The 17877-nt window shown below is 40.7% G+C and overlaps 1 protein-coding gene across 2 annotated transcripts in view; it reads left to right on the top strand.

Annotated features, from left to right (window-relative positions):
- The window catches only part of LOC135215035 (contactin-like), a 145626-nt gene that overhangs the window by 52717 nt on the left and 75032 nt on the right, over positions 1 to 17877 (top strand). For both annotated transcript variants that reach the window (XM_064249551.1, XM_064249552.1), the window contains exons 9-11: positions 15999 to 16180; positions 16705 to 16880; positions 17202 to 17313. In XM_064249551.1, coding sequence (XP_064105621.1) covers positions 15999 to 16180; positions 16705 to 16880; positions 17202 to 17313 — 470 coding nt within the window. The remainder of the gene's footprint in view (positions 1 to 15998; positions 16181 to 16704; positions 16881 to 17201; positions 17314 to 17877) is intronic.

Here is a 17877-nt window from a genome sequence, read left to right as displayed (position 1 = left end):
CCTGAATTTAGAAAATAATAAGGATCTTCATGATCTCATCAGGTCTTTCGAGACTTCTAAATTGAGATCTTCTATCCCCCCGAGTTGGAACCTTGATGTAGTCCTAAAATTCTTGATTTCGGACAGGTTCGAACCTCCAGATAAAATCTCGTTCAGAGATCTTACGAGTAAATGTATATTCCCGTTGGCCCTCGCAACTGCTAAGAGGATCAGTGAATTACATGTTTTGGACTCTCGGGTGGGTTTTAAAAAAGACTCGGCTGTGATTTCCTTCCAGGATCTTTTCCTAGCGAAGAATGAGAACCCTTCTAAACCTTGGCCTAGAAGTTTTGAAGTCAAGGGACTCTCTTCCCTGGTAGGTAGAGAGTTGGAGCGGTCTCTTTGCCCAGTCAGGACCTTGAAGTTCTATCTAAAAAAGAAGACACAGCTTCAGGGATGTCGCCAAAGTCTCTGGTGTTCAGTTAGAAACCCTAAAAGACCTATGTCAAAGAATGCACTGGCGTTCTTTGTCAGAAATGTGATAACCGAAGCTCACAGGGATTGCCAAGAGAACTCTTTAAAGCTGCTTAGAGTAAAAGCTCACGAAGTCCGGGCTGTGGCAACTTCCCTTTCTTTCACTAAAAATATGTCTATGAGAAACATTTTAGCAGCAACTTATTGGAGATGCAATTCAGTATTTGCATCCCACTATTTTAAAGGGATGTTAGAGGTAAAACATACGAAAAATGTTTTTCTCTTGGACCGTATGTATCAGCGGATACTATGCTGGGACATGGAGCAGATGCTGATCCTTAATTTTGTTTTTTGTGTTTTTAATGATTATTTGTAACAATATTGGTGTTGAGTTTTTGGTTGCTTGAAAGGATGTTCGGGGATGACTCCTTTCAATCGTAGTACTAACCCGACTTAGGATCAGGTGATCGGGATTAGTGTCGTGCTCTATGATCATGCCAATAGGCAAGGCGTTTTGTCATGTAAGTGGATAGGACCCCATGGACAAAGATCCTAAGGTTCTGTCGCGTAAGTGGGTAAGACCCCTTTGACAGACCATCAAGAACTCTTAGCATGAGGTCACTACCTTGCTGAGGCTCTTGAAGCGATACAGGCTCCTAGGCAGTAGCCTTGAAGTCTTTCGCTAACACAGGTAGGAACCAAGGTTTTTATTTTTATTACCTACAACATATGTTGTTTCCTGTCTATTCAGTAAATTAGCTGTCTCTTACCCTCCGCCAAAGGTGCCAATCAGCTAAGTATATATCTGACAGGGAAGTTGAATGTATGAAAATGATATTGTTATTGTACAATAAAGTTTCATACATACTTACCTGGCAGATATATACGATTAAATGGCCCACCCAGCCTCCCCTCAGGAGACAGGTGGAAGAGAAAATCTGGTTATAGAACGGTAATGGTTCCTATTCCTGCCACCCAGCGGCAGGGCGGTAGATCACCTGACCTACCTGCAGCATGTGCCGCAAAATTCAAATTTCTGTCGGGGACGACGGAGTCTATAGCTAAGTATATATCTGCCAGGTAAGTATGTATGAAACTTTATTGTACAATAACAATATCATTTTTTCAAAAAATCACAGCACGCTTAGTTTTCAAGATGAAGAGTTCATTTTTGGCTCCTTTTTTTGTCATTGCCTGAAGTTTAGTATGCAACCATCAGAAATGAAAAAAATATAATTATCATATATAAATATTGGGATATATGACAGCGCAAAAAAAAATTCATATATAATTGTATACAAATTGCGCTGTGAGCAAAATGGTTAAAGCTAACGAGTTAATTTTTTTTGTTGTATTGTACACTAAATTGCGATCATTTTGGTATATAACACATTGTAAAATAATCAAGGCAACACAGAGAAAATATCACAAAATTATGCATGAATTCGTAACGCACGGACGTAAAAAAAAAAAGAGCAATTTTCAAAAATTCACCATAAATCAAAATACTGTGCTAGAGACTTCCCGTTTGTTGCAAAATGAAGGTAATTGATTGAATCTTACTAGACTGTAAGTGTTGTAGCTTACAATTGCAGTTTTTGACCATTTCGGTCGAGTTAAAGTTGACCGAAGGATGAATTTTTTCTATTTATCATTATTTATATGAAAATATTTCAAAACTGATAAAAGTTACAACCATGGGTTGTTTATTGTTGTATTCTACATGGAATTGCGCACATTTTCATATATAAAACTTTAGGTAACGGCTAATTTAAAATGGTGCAAACATTACGACAATCGGACAAAAAAATTTATGATTTTTTCGGAAGAGTTACCTCGCTGGCGTAAGGAAGAAGTTTATTTCATAAATTCACCTTAAATCAAAATATTGTGCTAGAGACTTCCAATTTGTTGCAAAATGAAGGTAAATGATTGAATATTACTAGAATATAAGAGTTTTAGCTTACAATTGCGTTTTTTGAACATTTCGGTAGAGTCAAAGTTGACCGAAGGTTGAAATTTGGCACTTATCGTTATTTATATGAAAATATTTCAAAACTGATAAAAGCTACAATCATGAGTAATTTTTTTTCATTCCACATGAAATTGTGCACATTTTCATATATAATACTCTATGTAACGGCTAATTTAAAATGGTGCAAAAATTATGTCTAAGTTACGAAATAATTTCTGAGATTTGTCACTGATACTTTTTAGTGCGATAAGAAGGAAATTCGCGCATGCGCCTGGGTAACGATTGTAAACCAAACAACGCCTTGATCCGTGAGCTCTCAGCATCCCCAAGTCGCATGATTCAAAAGTTTTCGCCTGGTAGGCCTATAAGTATTTTTCCGCGAATTTTTAAAAAAACTTTTTTTATCAACGTACAATACGTCCAATCGGCACCCAACAGACAATTTATGTCGACGTTTAATATGTCCAATCGGCGTTAAAGGGTTAATATCATTTGCATAACCTTTATGGTCTGAACGGCATTTTTAGATATGTATGAACTCGTTAGACAACGGCGCTAGCGGTGCTGTTAACCGAAAATTGTGCCGTAAAAATACTGTAAGGGGCCTTATTTTTTTAATGAATATTTTTTACGACAGCCGTAAAACCGATTCGCCGCTTAGCGTTTGCGCCGTTAAGCCTTAAACGCCGAAGTGGTAAAATAAAAATTGTCTCCCGTGTGCCGGAGGTGTTTCAGAGTGAGCGCGGAAGCGGAAAAAATATTTTTTTTCAAAAAATCACAGCGAGCTTAGTTTTCAAGATTAAGAGTTCATTTTTGCCTCCTTTTTTTGTCATGGGCTAAAATTTAGTATGCAACCATCAAAAATGAAAAAAATTATCATTATCATATATAAATAATACGATATATGATAGCGCAAAAACGAAATTTCATATATAATTGTATTCAAATCGCGCTGTGCGCAAAACGGTTAAAGATAACAAGTTACTATTTTTTTTGTTGTAATTTACACTAAATTGTGATCATTTTGGTATATAACACATTGTAAAACGATAAAAGCAACACAGAGAAAATATTATCACAAAATAATGCATGAATTCGTAACGCGCAGACGTAAACAAATATTTTTGTCAAAAATTCACCATAAATCTAAATATTGTCCTAGAGACTTCCAATTTCTTTCAAAATGAAGACAAATGATTGAATATTACTATACTGTAAGAGTATTAGCTTACAATTGCAGTTTTCGACCATATCCGACGAGTTAAAGTTGACCGAATGTCGAATGTTTTTATATATTTTTTTTTATATGCAATTATTTCAGAAATTAGAAAAGCTACAACCTTTAAATATTTTTCGTTTTATTCTACATAAAATTGCGCACATTTTCATATATAAAACTCTATGAAATGCCTAATATGAAACGGAGCAAATATTCCGAGAATGGGACGTACGCATTTCGGAGATTTGTGGCGGAGAATCCGCGCACGGAGGGAAGGAAAGTTTTTTTCATAAATTCACCATAAATCTAAATATTGTGCTAGAGACTTCGAATTTGTTTCAGATGAAGAAATGACTGGAATATTACTAGACTGTAAAGAGTTTTTCAGCCTTAAAATTGCGTTTTTGACCATTTCGATAGAGTCAAAGTTGACCGAACGTGGTTTTTTTCTATTTATCGTGATTTATATGCAAATATTTCAAAAATGACTAAAGCTACAACCTTCAATTATTTATTGTTGTATTCTACATGAAATTGTGCACATTTTCATATATAAAACTTTATGTAACGGCTAATTTAAAATGGTGCAAACATTACTGCAATCGCACGTATGATTTTTTCGGAAGAGTTACAGCGCATACGTAAAGAAAATGTTATTTTTTTCATAAATTCACCATAAATTGAAATATAGTTCTAGAGACTTCCAATTTGTTGCAAAATGAAGGTAAATGATTGAATATTACTAGAATATAAGCGTTTTAGCTTACCATTGTGTTTTTCGACCATTTCGGTAGAGTCAAAGTTGACCGAAGGTGAAAATTTGTCACTTCTCATTTATATATGAAAACTATTTCAAAATTGATAAAAGCTACAACCAAAGGGTTGTTTTTAGTTGTATTGTGCATGAAATTGCGCACATTTCCATATATAAAACTTTATGTAACGCTAATTTTAAAATGGTGCAAACATTACCACAATCGCATGTTATGAGTTTTTTTGGAAGAGCTTAACTGCGCGGACGTAAGGAAGAAGTTTTTCATAAATTCACCATAAATCGAAATATTGTGCTAGAGACTTCCAATTAGTTGCAAAATGAAGGTAAATGGTTGAATATTACTAAAATATAAGAGTTTTAGCTTACAATTGCATTTTTCGACCATTTTGGTAGAGTCAAAGTTGACCGAAGGTTGAAATTTTGGCACTTATCATTATTTATATGAAAATATCTCAAAACTGATAAAAGCTACAATCATGAGCATTTTTTTGTTGTATTCTACATAAAAATGCGCACATTTTCATATATAATACTCCATGTAACGGCTAATTTAAAATGGTACAAAAATTATGTCAAAGTGACGAAATAATTTCCGAGATGTGTCACAGATACTTTTTAGTGCGGCAAGAAAGAAATTTGCGCTTGCGCGCCTGCGTAACGATTGTAAACAAAACAACACCTTGATCCGTGAACTCCCAGCATCCCCCAAGGCGCGTGATTCAAGAGTTTTTGGCTGGTAGGCCTAAAAGTATTTTTCCGCGAATTTTTAAAAAAACTTTTGTATGTCGACGTAAAATACGTCCAGTCGGCACCCGAGAGACAAAAAATGTCGACGTAAAATACGTCCAGTCGGCGTTTAAGGGTTAACTGTGGGTCGCTGTATATATGTTATAGCTTATCTTAGAGTTGTCTATGGCAAAAGCAGATTACATTTTGATGAAAACTATATATATCTTAGTCATTTGTGCAGAGCTGCACAGTTCTTTGCTTATAGTGCAAACCCTTACAAATTCACTAAAAAGGATGCATGATTGTATAATAAGCATTTAAGATAGTTTGAAAAATTTGTAAATTTGCACGTTTACATGAATTTTAGATTTATGGCACTAAACATTAACATATTGGAACCTGAACAGGTGTGACAACTTTAAACAAAGACCAACCTTCATCAGTGTAGGTTTCACAGCTTATCTTGTTACACAATACAGTACTATATTGAATTGTTATTTATTTGCATTGTTGAGCTTTCTTATAAAGTTGTAACTCATTCAAGTATGGAAAATTTGATTTGCTTCATTGGAAAGAGCTGATCAACCCAGCGCTGCCCAGGTAACTCTGAATGGCAACCTTCTCTGTTTCTTACCCTCTTTCTTCTCCCTAACACCCCCTAAGCTCTCCCTCTCTCACTTCCTCTCCCTCTCACTCTCTCTCTCTTACACCCTGCCCAACCCCGACCCCCTTTGGTGCCACTGATGTCTTACCCTCACAGTATTCATTAGTAAGTCATATTTAGTATGTACGTATACCGAAAATCAAAAATATTATTTACTAGATGGATGGACAGACATAACACCCATTATAGAAAGATAATCCATTCATGATGATTTGATTTTTACTTGAAAGTATAGGGATACTTAGCTAACTAAATGACACCTGGCTTGATCAAGGGACCCATAGTATTGTCTGTAAATGACACCTGGCTTGATGAAATGACCCATAGTGTTACCAAGTAGTAACAGTATTATTCTATCATTCCATGCCTTAAACCATTTTGCTTACTTTTCAGTTTTTCATTGTAATTTTGATTGAGCATTTCTTTCTTAGTAATCCAGCTTAATCAGAATTTAAAATTTTGAACTTCAATTCTGCTGGAAATGTGGCAGGTTCCTCTTAATCAGCAAATGCTGATTGTAAGTTATTTTTAGTTTGCTGACACAAGTGTGTGATGAGCTGTTGTTTTACCTCAAGCATTGTCTTCATTGGCAACAACATCCTTGGACAGCAGGTTAAAAAAGTTTTTCAAAACACCATTCACTTTCAAAATTTTCAATATATAACTCTTACCTTTCATACTAGAATACCTTTCAAATCCAGTCCTTGCAATCCATAATTTGGCTTTGATCTTGCATAAAGATCTAGTTTTAAACCCATGGAGCAGGGTCTTGTCTTCTGAAAACAGTTTGTAAGTTCATACACATTTCTTCACCTTTGCAACCATCCTTTCCTCATGAATTTTCCATTCTAGCAGATCCATATAAGTTCAGTGCTTTCTGACACAACATGTTATAGTCTATTGAAGTATACTTTCTGTTCATGCCAAGCCAAAAATTTAATGTTTTTAATGTCTTGTACATTGGAACAACCACTGTGATTTTACTTTTCTATATTTACTGAGTTGGGAGCATTTATCTTTTCTCATAAATTAAGGACTTTTGTGATTTTCTTTGGCTTGGCAAATTTGACATCCTCACTATTAAGCTTTGGCCCGCATTAATCAAAAGTTATAGTTTACAGATTAGGTGACTTAGAGATCATTTTGACCTGGGAGTTATTCATAATACTACCTGGCCAACCAGGCATAAGCCAAATCTGAAATAAAGTTGAAGAATATTTAAATTGTTCCGACACGGCATACAAACCTTCAGTCCTTTTACAATAGGAAGGTGACTAGCGGCAGCTGGATAGGTCGTAAGCTTTCGAACAAGGGGTTCGGTAGTTAACTGCTTGTCCGACAGGCGCGCGCGCGCGACTGGGAGGTAAACAATCACTTTTGCTTTCGGCCTGCTGGCGTGTAGACGTGTGTATCATCGCTCTCTGCCCGCTTCATCGTCGTTGCTTTCGCATGGTTGTGTTTTTCTGTTTCTATTTATCTAGTGAAACTGAATTGTAAGTACAATCATTTCACTTTATTTCCATTGAATTCAATTGTGAATTAAAGGATCTTGGTTTCTCCACGCCCTTCGATTACCCGAGTGCCGGGACTGAAGGGCGTAAGTGCGGGAATTCATTGTTTTTCCCAGAATGATCCGCCGTATTTTTTTTGTGTATGCTCGGTGCCGAGGGCGGGAGAGCGCTCGCTCCGAGCTTATATTTTGGTTGGAAATGTGTAGATGAAAATCGTAAGTAATTACCCTTGTTTTCATTTATATTTTTTTGACCTGTATGCTCGTTGCCGAGCGCATTCGCTTTTTCGATGCGCTTGGCACGAAAACTTATTCTGTATGGAAGTGGAATCGCAAGTACAGTATTCTTTTCATTTTCATATATTTATTTTGATTGTAGCAATACTCCATTTTTGATCAGTTTCCGCTCTTACCTTCCCCGGAAATTGAATCTTTACCCCTTTTTATTTGAATGAAGTGAAATCGCAAGTGCAGTATTCTTTTTTTATTTTCATATTTTATTTAGGATTGCAATTATTTTACTTGGATCAATGTTTTCCGCTCTACCCACCCGGGAATTGATCCTTCCCTTTTTATTTTGTATGAAGTGAAATCGCAAGGCGCAGTATTCTTTTTCATTTTCATATTATATTTGATTGCATCAATTCATTATGGATCAAGGTTCCGTTCATAATCGGAATGGATCCTTTTACCCTTGCGCTCGGTACCGAGGGCGCAAATGCGCTCGATCCGAGCCTTTTATTCATTGGTGAAGTTGAATCGTAATGCAAGATTCTTTTTCATTTTATTCCTTTTATTATTGATTGCATCAATATTTATTTTGGTTCAAGTTCCACTCAGTCAGGGAATTGATCCTAATGCCCTTGCATTCGGTGCCAGAGGTCACGATTGCTCAGCTCCCACAGATGGCCCTTCCCCTTCGGGGGGGGGAGGTTATCTGGGTTCTTCTCCTCACCCGATCCGTCGAGTGCGGGGGAGGGCGCTTGGTGCCCAATGTACAATTGTATTCGGGGTCTTCCGCTCGTTCGATGTGGGGCTCACACACCCCCCCCCCCCCCCCACCCCCCCCCCCGCACGAGGGGACTTCTCTCCCCCCCCCTCTCTCTCTCTCTCTCTCTCTCTCTCTCTCTCTCTCTCTCTCTCTCTCTCTCCCCCCCCCACTAATCACTACTACAGGCAGTCCCCGGGTTACGACGGGGGTTCCGTTCTTGAGACGCGTTGTAAGCCGAAAATCGTCGTAAGCCGAAATCGTCGTAAGCCGGAACGACGCTGGAAATATGTCTTAAACTAATAAAAAGTTATAAAAACCCTTACTGTAATCCCTTGGTTACACTACATTTTGTTTCCTGTATTTTTATGTACAACCTGGGGAGTTGTAATTTTTCATAAAAGAATGCTGGTTCTTGAAGGTAAAAACTATTGTAATACTCTGTGACTACATTCTTGAAGTTTTATGTACAACCTGGAGTGATTTTGCCAAATCTTGAGGGCTACAAGAACAGCTGATTACTATTTACGTATCATATAGACTAATTAAAATAAACGTATCTTTAAATAGGCTTATATTAGTATCAACAAAACAGTTCCTGCCATGAGTCAGAGGCCGTTTAATGAACGAACACTTCTCTGTCCTATCTGTTCAGAAAAATAAACGTTACGTCAATCCCCGAGACCATTGTTGCCGCCAAGGCATCTCTCTCTCTCTCTCTGATCAAATTACACTGGAACCTTGACATACGATTGCCCGATATACGAATGTTTTGAGATACAACAGAAAATTTGCGAAAATATAAGCTTTGATATACAACGAAATATTTTGAGATACGACCTTGCGATGAGTGTTAGTTGTATAGGCGACCGATAAATGGCGTTGAGTCTGTGTGTTTGTTGGTGCTGCATGTTAACACGTCGTTGTTTAGTTCGTTATATTTGCGCCTATTTTTCGTGTTATTTTGTCTATTTTATTATTAACCATGCGTCTCAAAGCTAAAGACAAAGCAGGTGATAAGAAAAAACCCAAGAAAATGATTTCGATGGAAGCAAACATGAAATTATAGCAAAGCATGAACGTGGCGTTCGTATCGTCGATTTGGCAAACGAGTATGGTCGAAATCCTTCTACAATATCCACAATCATCAAGTAGAAGGAAGCTATAAAAACCTTCCAAAGGCATCACCATTATTTCTAAACTACGAACTGATTAAAAAAATAAATAAAAATTAGTTTAGCAATGTTATTTCCATTTGTGTTTATTACGTAGTTATTAGCGACATACGTAAATAAAAAGAGAACAAATCGTTCCCTGCCAACCCTTCCCTTTACCTCCTCCCCCCCATGCTGGCCTCACGTCATCTTTCGTTGTGGTAAGTAAAATTCCTTTCTTTTTTTTAATTGATTTTATTAACATTTATTATCATTTATCACATTGCTATGTTATTTTATCATTGTGTGTGTTATTACTCGTTTATTTGTGTATAAATTGTGTATATTATATGTAATTTAGCTGTGTTTAGGTGTGGTTTCATAGCGCTAGAACGGATTAATACACATTACATTATTTTTAATGGGAAAAAATGCTTTGAGATACAACTGTTTTGATATACGACGATGGTAACGGAACAAATTAAATTCGTATGTCAAGGTTCCAGTTACTGGATAATGTCTCTCTTTGGATACTTCGATTTGCCAAATCTTGAGGGCTACAAGAACAATTGATTACTATTTACGTATCATATAGACTAATTAAAGTAACGTATCTTTAAAGATGAGGATTATTATTAGTATCAACAAAACATTTACTGGCATGAGTCAGAGGCGTTTAATGAAACGAACAACTTCTTCTGTCCTTAACTCGGAGCGTCGGAAGGAACGCCTCTCTCTCTCTCTCTCTCTCTCTCTCTCTCTCTCTCTCTCTCTCTCTCTCTCTCTCTCTCTCTCTCTCTCTCTCTCTCTGATCAAATTACTGGATAATGTCTCTCTTTGGATACTTGGAATTTGCGTTGTAATCTAACCAGAAACTTCGTTTTGTTATTATTACCGGAAACAAGCAATGATTTTTTCATTATTTGCGCTTTTGGACTGTTATATGTAAACTTTGCGACCGCAAAGACTCAGTATGTATTCATTCGCTCGGAAATAGTTCCGCATATGAGGCGTCACTAAAAAACATTGAAAAAAATACGACATAAAAAGTGTCGAAAATCATCATAACCTCAAAATTTTGTTTTAATCTAACAGAAACTTATTTTTATTAATATACTGTGCTAAACTATAAAGGATTTTTATCATAGTATGCGTTTTTTAAAAGCGTCGTTAACTTGGAGCGTCGGAAGCGTCAGCGTCGTAACCTCGGAACAAACGTCGTAACCCAGGACGGATTTTTCCATTGAATATTTAAGAAAAAGCGTCGTAACCTCGGAACGTCGTAAGCCGGAACCGTCGTAACCCGGGGACCGCCTGTACTGTTATTTCCGCAGGTGCTACTGCCACGAGGGTGGACCTTGGTGAGGTATGGGCGTCCTTCGATTTGCAGGGCGTGCCTAGTGTCCAGGGGCTGCGGTTCTATGTCTGGGCCTGCTGCGGTCACCCATGGAGTGGTGACCACGACAACGATATCGACTCCAGGTGACGACGTCCCTCCTCACCAGACCAGCTCTCGCTCTCGCGGCGACCAGCTGGCTACCCGGGCTGACGTGACGGTCCACGACCGGCCACGTGCTGAGGCTGGGAAGAGGTCCCCCCATTCGCCGGTGCCAGCCACGGCTGGAACAGCGACGTGACGTGCCGTGAGGACAAGCACCGGTCTCACCGTGACAGTGGAGCCTGCAGGTCGCCTGACCGTCGCTCTCACAGAGAGCGATCGGGTACGGCAACCAGCACCAGCTCTTCTGACACTCGAGATCGGGGCGGGGCCGCTGTGCTCAGTCAGCCGTTCTCCACAGCGAGACGGTTCGACCAGGCCTGCAGCTCGATCGCCACCGCGGGATGACGATCGCCTGCAGCCCTCCAAGCCTGCTGGTTCTGCCAGCGAGCGAGGAGGGAGCGTCAGGTCTGCCTCTCCCGTACCTTCAACCTCCTCGGTTTACACCGGGAGGAGCGAGGTATTGAGGAGTGATCGTGAGGGGTGCGCCCCTCATGATCCACCACGACGCCCTACGTGCCAGGCACCGGTTCTTGGGACCGGCCCTAGGACTGTATGCGCAAGTGGCTGGAGGAGACCGAGAGGGCTGTCGCTGTTCCCCCTTCTTAGGAGGAAGGTTCTCGGAATATGCTCTTGTTCGAAGGGCTTAACGGTCCTACTCTGCAAGATGCTGTGACTTCCGAGATCCAGAGGAACTTTGCCGAGGTTATGGCGCTGATTCGTCAGCACAACGACCTCGGGGAAGGATCGCCGCTCCCACCAGCAGAGCCACGTCTCGGCTCGAGTCGTTTTGGGGCCCAAGAGGGAACCCAAATCGACGGTGGGTCTGCCGCGATCGGAGCTTGCCGACTGTGTTGAACCAAGTAGTCTCTCGTCTCCGGACAAGAAGGCTCTCTCAGTTCTGGCCGGTCGAACAAGCTACTTCCACCTCCTCTACTGAGACAGAGGTGTTTCTACGTGTCTTCGGACACCGTATTTGAATACCCCTTCGGTCCTCCTGAGAGGTTTCGACCTCGACGAGGACTGGAATGAGTCGGAGGACGGTATCGGCTCTCTCCTGTCAGGTGTCGATCAGCCCCACCCAGACGACATTCACAGTGGCGGCAGACCCTTACCTACAGTATGAGTTCGTAACCCTCCTCGGGAAAACGTTTTCTCCTGACGATACGTTTTCCCAGGCTCTGAGAGGCCATCGCCGTAAGGCGATGGCTGCTCCTTTTCTTCTCCAATTGCTAGTTCCGCTGGAAGGCGAGCCAGTATCCAATTCCTCCCCCATTCCCTCTCTCCTTACGGCTACGAGGGAAAGGGGAGGGATCCTACAGAGATTTCTCTGTAAGATCCCACGTTAGGGACTGCGCTACCGGGGGGACCTTTCGGGTCCTACCTGACGTAAGCCCCGGTCGTTGAGGAGGGATCCTGCCCCTTTCTCGATTTCTACGGGAATCGAGAGGACCACCAGCCGATATCGTTTGACGAATTTGGTGGGGGTTTCGCAGAGTGCTTAGAATTCTACGGAATTTCTAGCGCACTCAGAGTGTTCGAGTTTTTTACGATCTCCAAACACTTAGGCGAGACCACGGTCCAAAGTGAGCAAGAATCCCCGATAATTGTTACACGATAATCGGGAACCTCGCTTATGCTCGAATTCCTGTAATTTCTAGCATTTGGAAGACTGCTGCTGAAAGAAGAGTATCTCACAGTAGGCGATTAACCTGGAATAGAGAAGAACGGACGGGAACTTCCAGTTTGGCTTGAACTATCGTCTTCGGTATTCTGTTCACCATTGAAGCTTTCCTTTGGGAAAGACTTCTCCTTCACTCTCTTGACTAGAGAACGAAGGCGGTCGATCTCCAATCCTTATTCTCATTCCTCGAGGGGAAAGAATTTAGGATGGAGGTCGTTGTACAGAACCTACAAATATACTACGTATATTACCCTCGCGACATGATTCTTTTAACAGTTGAATTGTCCGGGGGGTAGGCGCATACCGTAGTTAACTCTACGGTTTGTGACCGAGACGAATTGTATCTTAATTGAACTGCAACTCGGGGTTGCCTGCAACCTCCCAGCAGTTATCAGTTTCGATTTTAGATACTTGGTATTGTCATGACACAACACCAAGTCGGCTTTTGTATTTACCGAAATCCGTTTCGTTTAAATATAATTGCTCTAGCGTATTCTTTATGCTCGATGGTTCTAGCCGAACGCATTCCTTCGTGGAAGGGATTACCTGGCAACTCAGGATGACGAGTCACCGAGAGCTACTGCGTATTGAACTGCCTGATAGCAGCTCAGTATCAGCTAGGTCTCGGAGATGCACGGTCGGTTACGTCTCTCTCCCCTGGTTTGATTGACTACCGAACCGTATCTCTACCCAACAATCATGGACTTAGGTCTCTGATTAACGGGGATTCTCGCAATAATGAAGGACCATCTACTGCTGTGACGCTCGATTTCATCGCCTTCGACATTGCGAGAATTTTCAACAGAGATATCTCTTTGGACTCTTTCATCTTTCTGTGTTTACCGCACGGTAACAGAAGTCTGTACTAGTCTCCCGCTGCATCGCACCGCGATAATGCGAATGATTTTTGCAGACATCTGAGTTTGTCTTCAAAATATCTCGTATTCGCAGGTGTGCAATTGTGCATTGTTCGCCCCGAATTAACAGATGTGTCAGAAGACATCGCCTACTCTCCAACCTGACAGCTCTACTTCCAAATGTTCAGCCCATGAGAAGCAGTTCTTCAGGCAGTATTTCCCTGTGTCTTCATTACTGAAAAGCGCTCCGCTTTCTTTGCAACTACGATCCTCACCGGACAGCAATGAATAGCGGTTAGCGTTCTCAGTCTTTGTAGCACAGGTTCAGAATCTTGAGAATCCTTCTCTCGATTCAGCTGTGAAGACGTAGGCTGTACACCTTCGTCTTCAACGACACAGTGTTGTTTCTCCTTAGCTGAGAGTCAACTATACTATGAGATATCTTGCCATCAGGGACCTCGGTCTCTAGAAGGCAATTGACTTTCGCCTGTTGGGCACATGCCTTAAGAGAATCATCACCTCGCCGTCTGGCATCGGTGACGAACAAATTATTTGTTTAGTCTCTTGGCATAACCCTTTTAAAAGCGAAGGTCACGTGACTTGCTCGGGTGCTTGGACAACTTGCCTCCTACCGAACGCAGTCAGTCGGCAGCTGTCAGAGCGCTCAAGTCAGTTACGAACTTCGCTGTGGACTTAGTTCGGTTGTTCCATAACAGTCTTTTCTTCGTCCTAACGGCTTGTCACAGTACCCATACCATCGACACCCACCATTGAGTGTCGGTGTCCTATCCACTACCGAGAAGAAGAACTTCACTGCATGGGGATAGGAGAATGTGAGACACTTCGCTGCAGACGGATAGACCAGTATGGGTACAGGACATCACCGAAGTCGAGAAGAGGGATAGGTCATGCGACCATTCCCTTCTTTTCCTCTGAGGTAATTGCATGACTTTTCCTGCGAAGTCAAGCATCCAGGGGATGGGGATTTGTGACGCTCGATTTCGTACCGAACTTCGTAGCGAAGACTCAGAACCCTTCGGTTCCTGACGATCGGTTAGAGTCCTTCACAGTCCCCTCCCTAATGGACTTCACCGCCTTCGATGCGAAGGAGATGCTGCTTTGTCCTGTGAAACTCGACATCCCAGGCTGAGTGTTGAAGACTCTTCGTCAGCACCAAGATGACCTAGAAGTACACTCCCTCGAGTTACACAAGAACTTCTCCGTGGCGCAGGTACTGAAGGCAGGGGTCTGGTACAACCAGACCACTGGCACCTCCTTCTACCTTTTGGATATTGCCCACAGGTCCTTGGATCGTTTTCCTTGGGACCCGTGGTGGCTGCTCAACACGTTGTGTAGCTAACCCAGACCCTAGCAGGCTGAACAGCATCGAGTCCTGGTGTGACTGTAAGAATAGATAAGTGAATGAGAGAGTGACTGGCTTCTCTTCCTATCTTTTTCTCCCCCTCTACCTGTGGATAGAGAGATACGGTCATCACCTTGCTGGATAAGGACGAGATGCAGGTGAGCTACTCGACAGAGCCCCATCCTATCCTTTCACTAGGGATGGGAGCGAATATCCACCACTTCCTCCTACAAGGGGGGGGGAAGTGGATGCCAACAAGAGACAAACCATAACTTTATGTTGCCTCTTGCAAATGGGAACTTGTTCTTGCTTGCTGGTACGAAGAGATACGCTTGCCTCTCTCTTAGTACTTGGTCCAGAGGTCTGACCATTGATCCTGCGGTGCACACCCCGATCAATCGGACAGAGGCTTGGATCCCTCCCTCGCTCTTACGACCAGGGAGGCATTCCAAGGTTGGGCGAACACCAGTCTGTTCACAAAAGACTCAGATTCCTCCCACCAAGAAGTGAGTCTTCCTATTGTAAAAGGACCGAAGGTTTGTATGCCGTGTTGGAACAAATGACAATTTGTCCAAAATTGCATTTTTCCTAACTATACAAACCTGAGGTCCTTTTACACATAGTCCCACCTCATGCCACCCCTCACTCTGCAGTTTTTGCTTGGGCCAAAAGTAAAAGTGATTGTTTACCTCCCAGTCGCGCGCGCGCGTGCCTGTCGGACAAGCAGTTAACTACCGAACCCCTTGTTCGAAAGCTTACGACCTATCCAGCTGCCGCTAGTAACCTTCGTATTGTAAAAGGACCTCAGGTTTGTATAGTTGGGAAAAATGCAATTTTGGACAAATTGTCATTTTTGTGTTAGTTTTTGTTTTTAAATGGATTTGATATGTGTAAATCGAACCACATGTAAGTTAGATAATGGGGAACACTGAACTTATGTTCACTACCCATGTAGTCAGGAAAAACTTTATTGTATATTGTGCTTAGAGAATTCTATGGTATTTAAGAAGCAAAAGTATTTACGAAGCAAAATATCCAGTCATATTAAAATATTTAGATTATATTTGTAGAATTATCGTCAATTTTTGCCAACACTAAGATAAAAGTTCTAAAACTCATTTTATACCAGCCCTGTTCCATCGTACAACTGGACTCGTAAGAATGGCCAGCTTCCCAGAGGTGCTTATTTTGCAAGCTACAATAGGGTCTTGATTTTACCTAAAGTAGAACCCTCTGACATGGGAGATTATGTATGCCGTGCTCAAAACAACAGGATTTCCATTGAAAATACCATTTCTCTCAGCATCCAAGGTGAGTTATATAGATTTTTCATGTTTATAGTTTATGATTATTTTAGGAAGATGAAAATTATCACTGCTTTAGGTAGACTATCTCCCTTGTTTCATGAAATATAAGTAACAGGAAATGCAAAACAGTAGATATTCAACAAAGTAACATGTAGTTTGTTGCTGTATATCATAGCAGTGTTGCCAGAATCGCATGATTATTTGACGTCGCACGGAGCCCATTAGCTTCTTTGCTAAAGACGAATCTTCGTTTGTAAACTCTGATCAATATTGAGGCAAGGTTAATTAAGCCTAAAACAACCTTTGTGCCTTGCAGACGTTTTCGCTAATGACTTTTGAATTATGACATAATCAAGGTGCGTGGCATATCAGCATCTGGCAACACTGTATCATAGTGATATTTAGTTTGATAGTATATGACAAGTCAGTGTTTATGATGATACCTTTGGAAAAATATTTTTGTGAATAGATCTTCAGATATGACTTTAACATTCAGAAATGTCAACTGATATTTTTTTCTTTATCTAGCAAAGCCTAGCTTCACTATCCGTCTTATGGACCAGTTTATTGCCAAAGATGCTGATCTCATATGGGAATGTGAGGCCTTTGGAATACCAGATGTGGATTATGAGTGGTTAAGAAATTCTGAACCACTAACAATGGAAAGCCTTAGTGCAGAGGAACAGGCACGATATGAAATTGTGGTAAGTAAAGTAATTTTAAACATTGTCAAGCTGCTTATCTCTTCCCATAGTGAGGCACATGCGTGGTGCACAAATTTCTCTGTTGCCTCATTTTAACCCCATATTCTTTTATCTCTTTGCCAAAATAATTCAGGAGTAAATATATATGGCCAGTCATATTAGAGTTTAGAAAGATTAGTCAGTGATCCAGTGTACTAAATATTCTGCATATCTCTTGGTCAGCATAATGTTGAGCCACAAAAATAAAAATTGTAATTAACAAAACCCTGAAATAGAGAATTGATAAATGTGCCCAATGCTCAAAAATATGTTCCTCTCTAGGATAGTATTTTGAAAATCAAATCTGTTACTGAAGAAGATGAAGCAATGTACCAGTGTAAAGCTACCAACCAGTTGGGATCTTCTTACTCGTCAGCTGAACTTAAAGTCCTAAGTAAGTGTTGACTTCTCACTAAGTTTTCAGTATCTTTTAATGGTGTCTGTATTGTTGATTTGTATTTTATGCTTTTAAATTATTTTTGGTAGTATTTCTCTTGATTTTGTTCCTGTGTTGCTTTAATTATTTTTTAATGACTTCCATCTTTTATTAATATATCTCAGGAAATCAGGTTTTTTATTGAGGTTTTTGCTGGTATTATGTGTTATGAAGAAAAAATTATTCACATTTTATGAAGTTATAATTGTTTCCATTATCCTTAACCCTCTTACGCCGATTGGACGTATTAAACGTCGAGTCAAAATGTCCCCCGTATGCCGATTGGACGTATCATACGTCGGCTCAAAAAAGTTTTTTTAAAAATTCGCGGAAAAATACTTATAGGCCTACCAGCCGAAAACTTTTGAATCACGCGCCTTGGGGGATGCTGGGAGTTCACGGATCAAGGCGTTGTTTTGTTTACAATCGCTACGCAGGCGCGCAATCGCGAATTTCTTTCTTATCGCACTAAAAAGTATCAGTGACACATCTCGGAAATTATTTCGTCACTTTGACATAATT

This window comes from Macrobrachium nipponense, chromosome 19 (assembly GCF_015104395.2).
Source record: "Macrobrachium nipponense isolate FS-2020 chromosome 19, ASM1510439v2, whole genome shotgun sequence".
NCBI classification, from domain to species: Eukaryota; Metazoa; Arthropoda; class Malacostraca; order Decapoda; family Palaemonidae; genus Macrobrachium; species Macrobrachium nipponense.
The sequence above is the reverse complement of the archived record's forward strand: the minus strand, read 5'-3'. Positions and strand labels throughout refer to the sequence as shown.